The sequence below is a fragment of the Silene latifolia genome, chromosome 6, assembly GCF_048544455.1.
Source record: "Silene latifolia isolate original U9 population chromosome 6, ASM4854445v1, whole genome shotgun sequence".
NCBI lineage: Eukaryota > Viridiplantae > Streptophyta > Magnoliopsida > Caryophyllales > Caryophyllaceae > Silene > Silene latifolia.
Window position 1 is genome coordinate 117,476,966 of NC_133531.1, and position 11,544 is coordinate 117,488,509.

The window sequence follows — 11,544 nt, forward strand, 5'->3', positions numbered from 1 at the left end:
AAAAAGGCGTTAAAAATTATTTCTTGACCCGTATTATGACCCTAACCCGACCCGTGACCCGTATGACCCGACCCGTATCTGACCCGACCCGTATTTGACCCGACCCGTATTCTGACCCGACCCGTATGACCCGACCCGGGACCCGACCCGCCCGACCCGTTTGACAGGTCTACTTATACTACAATATGTATAAATAGGTAGGCCTTTTCCATTGTAAGTAAGACTTGTACTCCCAATATTATTATTCAATACAATCTTTCCCAATGTTTATCTTATAATATTCATAATCAGTGGCGAACCTACGCAGTAGCAAGGGGTAGCAGCTGCTACCCCATTCAACAATTTTTTTTTGAGAAAAGTAAGCTTTGCACAGACAAAAATAAAGTTGCTGCTACCCCATTCAACAATTCAACAAAGTTGCAAATAAAGTAATTGGAAAAGAGAGACAATCAGAGAACACGCGCAAAAAGCAAACCAAAAAGAAAAGAGTGCAATTCCACGTAACAGTATATCAGTACATATAGAAAAAAATTCCAAATCCTAATTCCTATAAAAACGTACCGGGTTGTTCTCACAAAAAAAAAAAAAACTGCTAATTGTATATTTGCCGGATCTTTTTCAGCGTCCTTCTTGAATCGCGCCGTCAAATCGATAATTTGGGAAACTGGTATTCTGCCATTAAGGACTGTCAATCGATCTTGAGCTTATTCCCTTTCTATAAGGTAATCATAAACTCTTTTAAGCTAATAATCTTGTGATTTGAGTAGTAATATTAAAATTATTGATTGATATTGATGAATCATGAATGTGATAATTTCTTATACTCCGTAATTGTACTCTTGGATGATGAATTAGATCCAAATATCCAATTTGTAAATTATGATGGATGATTAATATTTAATCGGTAATTTGGGAAATAGTTTGGTGAGTTTAATAGCAAAATAGATTGAGAAAGACGGAATAGTGAAATAGTGAATTGAAATTATTGAATAAATTGAGATCTTAATTAAATGAGAGAGATAAGAGTGAACTAAATTGATGAAGAAGATAGAAAACTAAAGATTTGTAGAATTGTAGGTGTGCCTGTAGTGTGTAGAACAGTAGAAGCAATTCAAGCAAAGTCTTTTATTGGGAATTAAAGGCAACTGAGGGAGTCAGGGAGTTGGGAGCTGCTGCGTATTTTTTTTTTTTTTTTTTTTTTTTTTTTTAGTTTGGATATATACTTTAACCCTTTAACACTTAAACATTAGTATATAATGTTCCTATATACTCTAGTATTTGGTTGCTTGAATAATTTATGATTAAATTTTCAGAATGAAGAGAACTATAACGACACCTATTACGAATTTTTTCCCGAAAAGACATCGTATTGATGAAGCACAAAATCACCAAAGTTCAAGTCCATTAGACGAACGTGAAACCGAAGTTGAAGAGCCCCACGATGGCGAAACTGAAATGGGTACTAGTTCAAATCCTTTTAAAGAGCCAACTTTAGATAGGTTAACTGATTTTGATGTTATTTCTCTTCCACACGATCCTGGGTTGAGGAGAAAGTTAACAGATTTTCACATAAATGACCGTGATATAATAAGAAGAGAGTATGTTCGAAGAGGACCATGTCAACCTCGTGATTACAAATTTCCAAAGACAAAACGTAACTTTGTTGTTGCGTGGTTTGATAAGTTTAAGCCTTGGTTGGAGTATAGTAAAGAAAAGGATGCAGCATTTTGTTTTATTTGTTATTTATTCAAGAGTGATTGCGTATCGGGTGGTGAGGCTTTTGTGAACGTGGGGTTCAGGACCTGGAGTAAAACAGATACATTCACTAAGCATGTCGGTAACCATATGAGTGCTCACAATAATGCCATGAGGAATTTTGATGTTTTTAATAAACAAAAATCTTCAATTGCGTGTTGCTTTGAAAATTATACCAAAGAAGCTAAAAATGATTATCGTATTCGATTGGATGCTTCAATGGATGCATTACGGTTTATTACTTTACAAGGGTTGGCATCTCGTGGTCATGATGAAAGTGATGAATCCTTGAATCAAGGTAATTATCTAGAGCTTAGGAAAGTATTTGCAAAACATGACAGTAATGTGGCTAGAGCTCTTTTTGATAAAAAAGTACCTGGAAATTGTACTCTCGCCTCATCTAAAATCCAAAAACAAATTGTTAATGTCTTCGCAAATGAGACCACCAAAAAGCTTATAGAAGAATTAGATGGTGGGTTTTTTGGTATTCTTGCCGATGAGTCAGCTGATATATCTGATAAAGAACAACTGGCTCTTTGTTTGCGGTATGTTGCTAAAACAGGGGCGGTAAAAGAAAGACTTTTGGGTGTTGTACATGTGGGTAATACTACTTCTGTAACCCTTAAAGCTGCAATTGAAAAGGTGTTACATGCAAACTCTCTTACTCTTTCTAGTGTTAGAGGTCAGGGTTATGATGGTGCTAGTAATATGAGAGGTTCAATCAATGGTCTTAAAACCTTAATCATGGAGGAGACTCCTTCTGCTTATTATGTTCATTGTTTTGCTCATCAACTCCAAACTAGCACTTGTTGCGGTGGCTAAGAAAAATGTTGATTGTAGTGTCCTTCTTGATTCACTCGGCATTTTACTTAATGTGATTGGGAGTTCGTGTAAACGTAAAGATATTCTCCGAGAAATACAAGCTGAAAATGTTTTAAAAGCATTACAGGCTGGTGAACTTGAATCTGGAACTGGCTTAAATCAAGAGAAAGGTTTAAGTAGGCCCGGTGATACTCGTTGGGGATCTCACTTTAAAACCATTTTGCACGTGTTTGATATATTTCCTGCCATTCTTAAAGTTCTTGATGCGATTGGAGAATTTTGTGATGGAAGTGAGTTAGTAAAGGTGGAGAGTCTTGCATTTACCATGCGAACATTTGATTATGTTTTTATTGGACAATTGATGATTACTATTTTTGGGATTACTAATGCATTGAACAAAGCTTTACAAAAGAAAGATCAAGATATCGTGAATCTTTGTGTCTCTTGTTGATGTGACACAAAAGAATTTACAAAAGATTAGAGAAGATGGGTGGACTGCTCACATGGAAAAGGTGACGTTATTTTGTCAAAAGAATGAAATTTGTGTTCCTGTCATGAGTGATATGCATGTGGTTCCGGGGAGACGCAGGCGTGGAAAGAAAGAAGTGAATAATCTTACTCATTTTAGAATCGAAGTGTTTTTGAGCTTGATTGATCAAATATGGAGCGAAATTGATGATCGATTTAGCGAGAGAAGCAAAGATTTACTTACTTATATGTCTTGCTTCAATCCTAGAGATCGATTTTCTTCATTTAATATCCGTCATTTGCTTCAACTTGCTACCTTCTATCCGTGTGAATTTTCAAGTCGATTTGCTACACTTTGAATATGAACTTGGAAACTTCGTTGAAGATGTTAAAAATGATGATAGATTTTGGAATTTAGAGAGTCTAAACGATCTTTCCATGAAGCTTGTTGAGACAAAGAAACATTTGGTACACATGAAGGTGTATTTGCTCTTAAAACTTGTATTGGTTCTTCTGTGGCATGACAGAAGTGTGGAAAGAGCTTTTTCGGCAATGACATATATAAAGAATAAAGTTCGCAATAGTATGGGAGATGATTTGCTGAATGATAATTTAGTTACCTTTATAGAGAGAGATTTATTTTGTAAGGTTACTAGCGAAGAACTCGTAAACAATTTTCAAAATATGAGAACTCGTAGGTTACGACTAGATTAATATTTTCGCGTTAAGTTTGTAATTTGAAACATATGACTTATATTTATTACCTCGTGGTATGATTTTTTTTTTTTTTTTTTTTTTACGATTATGATGTATATTTTTTCGCTACCCCATATTTAGATCTCTGGGTTCGCCACTGTTCATAATAAATCATGCACATCAGCACATACGACATAGCAATCACTATTTTAAGGTTTCAGAAACTCTTAACAAAAACCACGTCCAATCTTGAAAATTGTACTGGGCCGTAAAATCGGTTTCGACAAATTGTTGTTTTCTTGATCTCTTCAATACTGCGAGTGTACCGAAGTGAAGAGAGGGAAATGAGTTCTTTAAAATTGATTAAAAAAAACAATTGATAAACAAATAAATTAATTTATTGGTTAGTGAATTAAGATCCATCGTTTAGTCTTTGAGCAATTAGATTAGGTGAAAATGGCAGTAGGGGTTACTTTGATTATGTTTGAGATTAGAAGGGCATTAGATGGAAAATTAATGAAAAAAAAAATGCAATCCATTAGAGGAAGACAAAATAGGAAATTCAGTGATTATATTTTGTTTAGTTAACATTTCCACCTTGTGAATATATCAAAGAATATCATTATCTCAGTACTTTAAAGGCGAGTAAAGTAAACTACAAAGACCCAAACTTTAGATAAAAGTAGCTATAAGGACCCAAAGTATTAAGATAAAGCTTTAAGGACCTCAGATTCTTATTCCGTCAAATGTTCATCTAACACTTAGTTTGTTTGCATGGTTAGTATTTGTCATTTGCGTTCCTTTTGTATCTTCTTATTAGTTGATCTTTATGTTTATTTGAGTTTATATTAGGGAATATTGGTTAAGTTTACTACTTCGTTCGTTTCGGAAATGTCACATATTCCGTCTTGGCATATTTTTTATAAATGAAACATTTTATTTTGAGAATGTTATCACCTTAATCCTAATTAAAAAAAAAATGAAGCAGTTTCAAATAATCAATAATAATACTACTAGTACATGGTTCTACTTCTATACTTAGGGTTGGTATCCTTATCCATTTTTAAATATTGTCGATACGGTCTTGATGAATTCGTACCGGATATACGGAAATTTTACTAAATATACATAAATTTATATAATTAAAATCGTAACTATATCGTATGCAGTGGCGGTTATAGAGGGGGTGCAAGGGGTGCATCGTGCACCCGCACCCCCTTTGTTAAAAAATATGTATAATTTTGTGTAATTAAGGAACATATTAATTATGTTGGTCTAGTGGTTGTGTGTAGTTTTTCCTTGTTCAAGGTCACGGGTTCAATACTTCTAGTGAATATTTTTTATTCAGTGTTTTTTTACCATTTGTGTAATGTATATTTTGCCCAATCACATAAGAAATTATTAAAGAAATTATTATGTTAGAACCAGATTACTTATTATACAAACATAAATCCGCAACTTCCATAATTTCGTTAATTCTTCGTACCCCAGTCCACCGAATCCTGGAATCGCCTTTGATCGTATGTATACGCATAATAAAACCGTATTATTGCTCATTCATTACTACAATAATACTCGTGTCTCTTCTCTCTTCATTTCACTTCTGCTTACTGAAGACCTCCTTCATTTTTTCCTGTTATTTTTTACATCATCTTTATGATCAATAATACATGGGTGGAAATAAAAACAATACAAAAACATATACTCCCTCTTATTCTAAATAACTCTCCTTATTTCCTTTTTCGTCTATTCAAAATACTCTCCCTATTTCCTTATTTGGCAAACTTTTATACTTATTTTAATCACCCCACCCCACAACAATACCCCACAATAGTCATACTTTATCTTATTTTAATCATCTTACGCCCACAACAATACTTATTTTAATCACCTTACCCACAACAATACTTATTTTAATCACACAATACATTCTCACTCTCCAATCTCCTACCCCCGCACAAATACTTTACCATATAATACTCCCTTCCTTAATTCTTCTGTCTCCTTGAATAGGGAGGGTTATTTAGAATAGGAGGGAGTAATATTTACTCATTCCTTTGATTTTCAAAAGCGAAGTAAATTCGCAATTTAAAGTCTTAGAATGATTTGTTCGAAATATTAAAGAATACAGATATTTATTTAAGACAAGTATATCCGTTTTAAGCCTAAGACGGGTCAAGTAGTTAGAATAAGATAAAAGTATAATGCATGAGAAAATACAAAAAAAAAACTTTGTCTTATATGTTCAAATGGTATAATATTTGACTCGTTTAAGTGTAAGACGGATATATCCGTTTTAAGGTAGACTAAATGATTAAGGAAATGGGAGAAATATAGAATGAAAGAAAAATGAGTATCAGAGGCGTTTAATGCCATGTGCAGCCACGAGCGCGGAAACGGAGCCTTCTATTTTGATAAACAATTTACAAGTTTTATTGATAGAATTTGTTTTAAGACGCCTCAAATAAAAATTAAATTTTTTTCAATGAAACTAGCTGAAATTAGCCTCATAAATAGAATTTCATTTATCCTATAATCACTTAAACATATTCTTTGATCTTGTTTTGACTTAATTGATGTACCCTATGTTTTGATTTATTATTGCTTTTTGTCAAAGTGTCTTCTTAATTGTGGTGGCTCACACTCTCACAGTCTTGTCTAACGGAGGAGTAACGGCAAGTTAGCGGAAGGTTGTTTTCAGGTCCTTAAAGCTAGTGTTTGATACTTTGGGTCCTCATCGCTATGTTTTAGGATACTTTAGGTCCTTTGTTTGTTGTTTACTCCTTCAAAGGCTCCCACAAATTTTCGGGTAAGGGGTTACGAATGTACACAACTTCACCCAAATCATTGTCTCGCTGAATGACTATTCCCTTACACGGACTCCCTTTAATGTATCGAATAGCCTTCAAAACCGCATCCATGTGTTCTCTCCTTGGAGCATGCACAAATTGACTTAGAATATGAACCGCATATACCAAATCCAGTCTAGTAATTGTCAAGTAAATGAGTCGACCCACTAAACGTCGATACACCATTGGGTCACGAAGTAATTCACCTTCGGCCAAGGCCAAAGAATGGTTCGGCTGTATTGGTAATTCGGTTGGCTTAGCTCCTTCTAATCCCGCTTCCTTTATAATTTCTAGAGCATATTTTCGTTGGCTAAGGAAGAGACCTTTCGAACTACTTGCTACCTCAATTCCAAGAAAGAACTTTAGTGGACCAAGGTCCTTGATACCGAAACTCTTGTCAAGAAAGACCTTGAGACGTGTTCACTATCACTCACAATTATCATGTCATCGACGTAAATTAGAACTCCTATGAAAACGCCGTCTTTGTTGTAAGTGAATAACGAGTAATCCGCTAAGGATTGAATAAAACCATACCTTGTCAACGAGTTGGTCAATTTAGCGAACCAATTCCGCGATGCTTGTTTGAGCCCATATAAAGATTTCTTTAGCTTACAAACTTTAGTTGATCTTCCTCTCTCGAAACCCGGTGGCAACCGCATGTAAACTTCCTCCTCCAAATCTCCGTGAAGGAAAGCATTGTTTACATCCAACTGCGTGATAGACCACCCCTTGAAACAAATTTCTGACAAGCAAGCAACGCACACTCGTCATTTTTGCAACGGGTGCAAAAGTCTCATGGTAATCGATACCCTCAACCTGCGTGTATCCTTGCGCAACGAGTCTGGCTTTGTATCTTTCAATGGACCCGTCCGCCTTAAGCTTCACTTTGTAAACACATCGACATCCGATCGGTTTCTTACCCTTTGGAAGGTCGACAATTTGCCATGTCCCATTAGCTTCAAGTGCATCAAATTCTTTCCCCATAGCTTCCTGCCATTCTCTAACTTTGGATGCCTCATTATAACTTCGCGGTTCTCGTATTGCATCCACTTTCGTCAAAAAATTCCTGTAATTAGCAGAAAAATAATTGGTAGTAACATAATTGACCAAAGGATAACGAGTACCTCTCTTTGTGGATGTCGATCGAGGTGAGTGAGCAACAACAGTGGGGTCTATGAGGCGTGTGGATTTACAGTAGTAATCTTTTTTCCAATACGGGTCAAATTTTTGGCGCGCACCTCTTCCCTCTGCCTCGGGTACAGTACCAGCAGCACCATGGTCTGATTATGTCGCGTCGATTGCGCCATTTGCATCAGTTTCAGACCCGTGTTCAGCACTTGTGTTGTCATTGGTATTTGCATTCTCATTTTGTGTCTCTTGCTGAATATTGCTAGCATCATCAGAGGTGTCTTCAAATAACTCATCCACAAATATTGGTGTTTCTTGCGTATGACTGTCAAGTGGTCCTGTCGTGGCTTTCTCATTTGCAAAATGAAAAATGTGTTCATAAAAAATACATCCCTTGACTCGAAAATTTGCCTTTTCGTCAGGTCATACACTCTCCACCCTTTCTTGCTACTAGGGTATCCCACGAAAATGCACCTTTTACCTCTTTCATTAAATTTATCTTTCGGCCTATCTTTATTATGGGCATAGCAAATGCTTCCGAAAACCCGAATATTGTCAAAACATGGTCGTTTCCCATACAACACTTCGAAGGGAGTTAGCCCATCAAGAATACGGGTAGGTGTTCTATTTATCAAATACGCAGCAGTTAAAACACATTCACCCCAAAATTCAATGGGCAAATTTCCCTGAAAACGAAATGCCCTAGCTTTCTCTAAAATGTGCCTATGCTTTCGTTCCACCCTACCATTTTGTTGCGGGGTGTCAACTTGGCTAGTTTGGAAGAGCATACCATGTTCATTATAAAAGGCTTTCATATTGTTGGACAAAAATTCCGTCCCATTGTCACTTTGAACTACCTTAACGTCTTTACTAAATTGTGTCTTGGTCATTTTGCAAAAATTCATTAGGAGATCACTTGCCTCTCCCTTGTCACGCATCAATTTCACCCAAACAAATCTACTTTTATCATCAACAATAGTAAGGAAGTATTGTGCTCCCGACAAACTTTTGGTGTGACACGGACCCCAAATGTCACAATGTATAAGAGCAAATAAGTCTGTACCCCTCTTATTATTTAATTTAAAAATAGAACGAGTTTGTTTGGCCCGACAACACGCGTCACAAATATTGCTAGAATTCCAAGACATATTAAAACCAACTAAATCAGAGAAAAGCGGTAAAATACTGCTAGATGGGTGTCCAAGACGCTTGTGCCACAAGCTCGAATTTGCACTACCAACGTTTGCTTGTGCCGCCATGTTTCTGCGCTCACCCTTGAAATAATAGACCCCATCATTGTGCTCACCCCTCCCAATCTTCATCCTCGTAGATTGGTCATGTATAACACAATGATCGTTATAAAAAGTTACCACACAATTATTTTCTGTAATTAATTGTTGTATTGAAATTAAATCGCAAGTTAAAGTTGGCACATAAAGAACGTCTCTCAGTATAAAATTGTCGCTTAATTTTACTTTCCCATGTTCTTCCGTCACAATTTGTGACCCATCAGGAAGACTTACGGTCGACTTCACACCACGCCAAATATCCTCTAGCAAATCTCGTCTACCTGTCATATGATGCGACCATCCGCTATCGAGTAACCAATGGCCATGACTATATTTACTCACACCTGATTTCGATGAAGTACCTTCACTTTTTCCACTTAAAAGTGACCGCAACTGAGCCATCTCATCCTGTGTGAATCCCTGCTTCCCGTCGTCATTGGTCGTGGTTGCAGCGTTGGCATGCTGGTTCGATCCGCCTCTGCCTTTGCCGCCTCTTCCACGGCCTCTGCCACGACCTCTTCCTCGTCTGGAGATGCGAAGTTTTTCCCAACACTTGTCTTCAGTATGCCATAATTTATTGCAAAAAGTGCAACGGATAATACTCGCTGCATCTTCATCCTTACTCGAATCAGAAACCCGAGCATTGCGGCCAGTTACTTGCGCTGCCATGGCCGCTTTCATGGTCTCCTCTTTAATTTTAGTCACCATTCGATGCCGCTCTTCACGTAGAACTAGGGCATATACCCTACTCAAGGAAGCAATTTCATCTTCCATCAACAAATTGGACCTAATATGTCCATAAAGAGTAGTGTCGAGCCCCATCAAAAACTGGTGTACCTTCTCTTCCTCTCGATCTTTAGCAATAGCAGCAGCCGCTCCACAAGTACACTTTGGTATCTTCGTGTAATTTCCGAGTTCATCCCATATAGCCTTTAGTTGTGTATAATACTCGACTACGGATTGATTTTTCCCTTGCTTGCACTCATTTAAATCTGCCTTGAGTTGATGAACTCGAGGCGCATTCCCGGTGGAATATCGATCACGTAGTTCCTTCCATATTTCAACAACGGTTTCAGAAAAAGCTATGCTTGGATGGAGTTTCGGGTCAATGGAATTTCTCAACCATGCCTTAATCATGGCATTACATTGTCGCCAAGCAACGGCCTCCATGGTCTCTTGTGCACCTTCCTCCACGACTGGCCTCTTCACGGTACCCTCGATGAAACTTAATTTATTCTTAGCATCGAGACCGTTTCGCACCGCATCTGCCCATAATTGATAATTATCTCCATCGAAAATAATTTGTGATAGAGATAGGTTAGGGCTTTCACTTGGGTGTAAATATAGAGGTGAAGAAGGGGGTATGTGCTCTGGTTTGGATTCGCCCGACATCTCGTAAATAAGAGTTGTTGTTTGAGAGAAAAGAAAAAAAATAGCAAAGATCCAGGATCAATGCTCTGATGCCATGAAGACGAGAAGGAGCGAAAACAAAACAGAAAGATTGAGAACGTGTATATTGAATAATAGAAAAGGTTACAGCTATTCTACTTATATACACAAAAATAAGAACTACTTGCCTAAGACTTAGCCTACAAATAAGGATACAAGATATACATACAACTAAATATTGTTAGGATATATTTACACAATATTCTCCAATACCCATGTGCTAGCAAATAGCATCACAAAGACCAAAGATGAAAATTGTGTCGGGACTACAACGAATTGAATGGAATCAAAGTCTCATTATTCTTTTGTTTTGCATTTTAATGTAATAAAGAAAAAAAAAATTGCTTGTGGTTCTTTTTATTGTGAATATATCAAAGAATAAAATCACAAAAATCAGATGAGCTGGGGATGCTATGGAAAGGTAAACAAAAGCAAGAATACCTTCCAAGTCAGATTCTGTAAACGTACGAGAAATCCAGCTCACAACAACTAAGGTTTGCTCACCGAGTTACTGCTACACTGTTCTGAAACACCTGAAAATGTGGACTAGTTCAATAAGCGTGTGATTTGCCAAAATGGGGTTTTCTCGCAAAGTAATCAACAAAATAGGTAGCTTTTCAAAGTTATTACCCAAAATGGGTCCACGTCATCCCGAACCTAGCTTCGTATTCAAGTCGCTCCGGCGGAAAGCGACCTTATACAAAGTGACAATTTATGCTAACCAAACCTGAAGAAGTCATTTTAAGGTAAGTCGCTCTCCCGGTGAGCGACTTGACTTCAAGTCGCCTTCCCCCAAAGCGACTTTGTAGTCCAGTAGCAAGTTTTTTTGGCCAAAATTTTTCTTCTCACCCAGAGTAAAGTCGCTCAGTGAGCGGGCGACTTGATCTCAAGTCGTCTTCCCCCATAGCGACTTTGCACAGTCCAGAATGATGTTTTTGGCGCAGCTATTTTGATCTTCTCCTCGGACAAAAGTCGCTTTGGGAACGAGCGTTTTGCCCTTTAGTCGTCACCCCACTGAGCGACTTGAAGCTATTTACATAACAAGCAAAGAAACAAACGTTCTTGCTAATTGTTCTCCATATTCTTGT

General features: G+C 37.2%; 1 protein-coding gene across 1 annotated transcript; it reads left to right on the plus strand.

The window, feature by feature from the left end:
• Window positions 1-595: 595 nt before the first annotated feature.
• LOC141587156 (uncharacterized) lies at window positions 596-3,380 on the plus strand. The gene is made up of 2 exons (XM_074408597.1): window positions 596-722; window positions 1,314-3,380. The coding sequence occupies exon 2, from the start codon at window positions 1,315-1,317 to the stop codon at window positions 2,575-2,577; it is 1,263 nt and encodes a 420-aa protein (XP_074264698.1). The 5' UTR covers window positions 596-722; window position 1,314; the 3' UTR covers window positions 2,578-3,380.
• The last annotated feature ends 8,164 nt before the right edge of the window (window positions 3,381-11,544 follow it).

Coding starts and splice junctions, on each gene's coding strand:
- LOC141587156 (XM_074408597.1), top strand. CDS start 1,315: ATGAAGAGAACTATAACGACACCTATTACGAATTTTTTCCCGAAAAGA.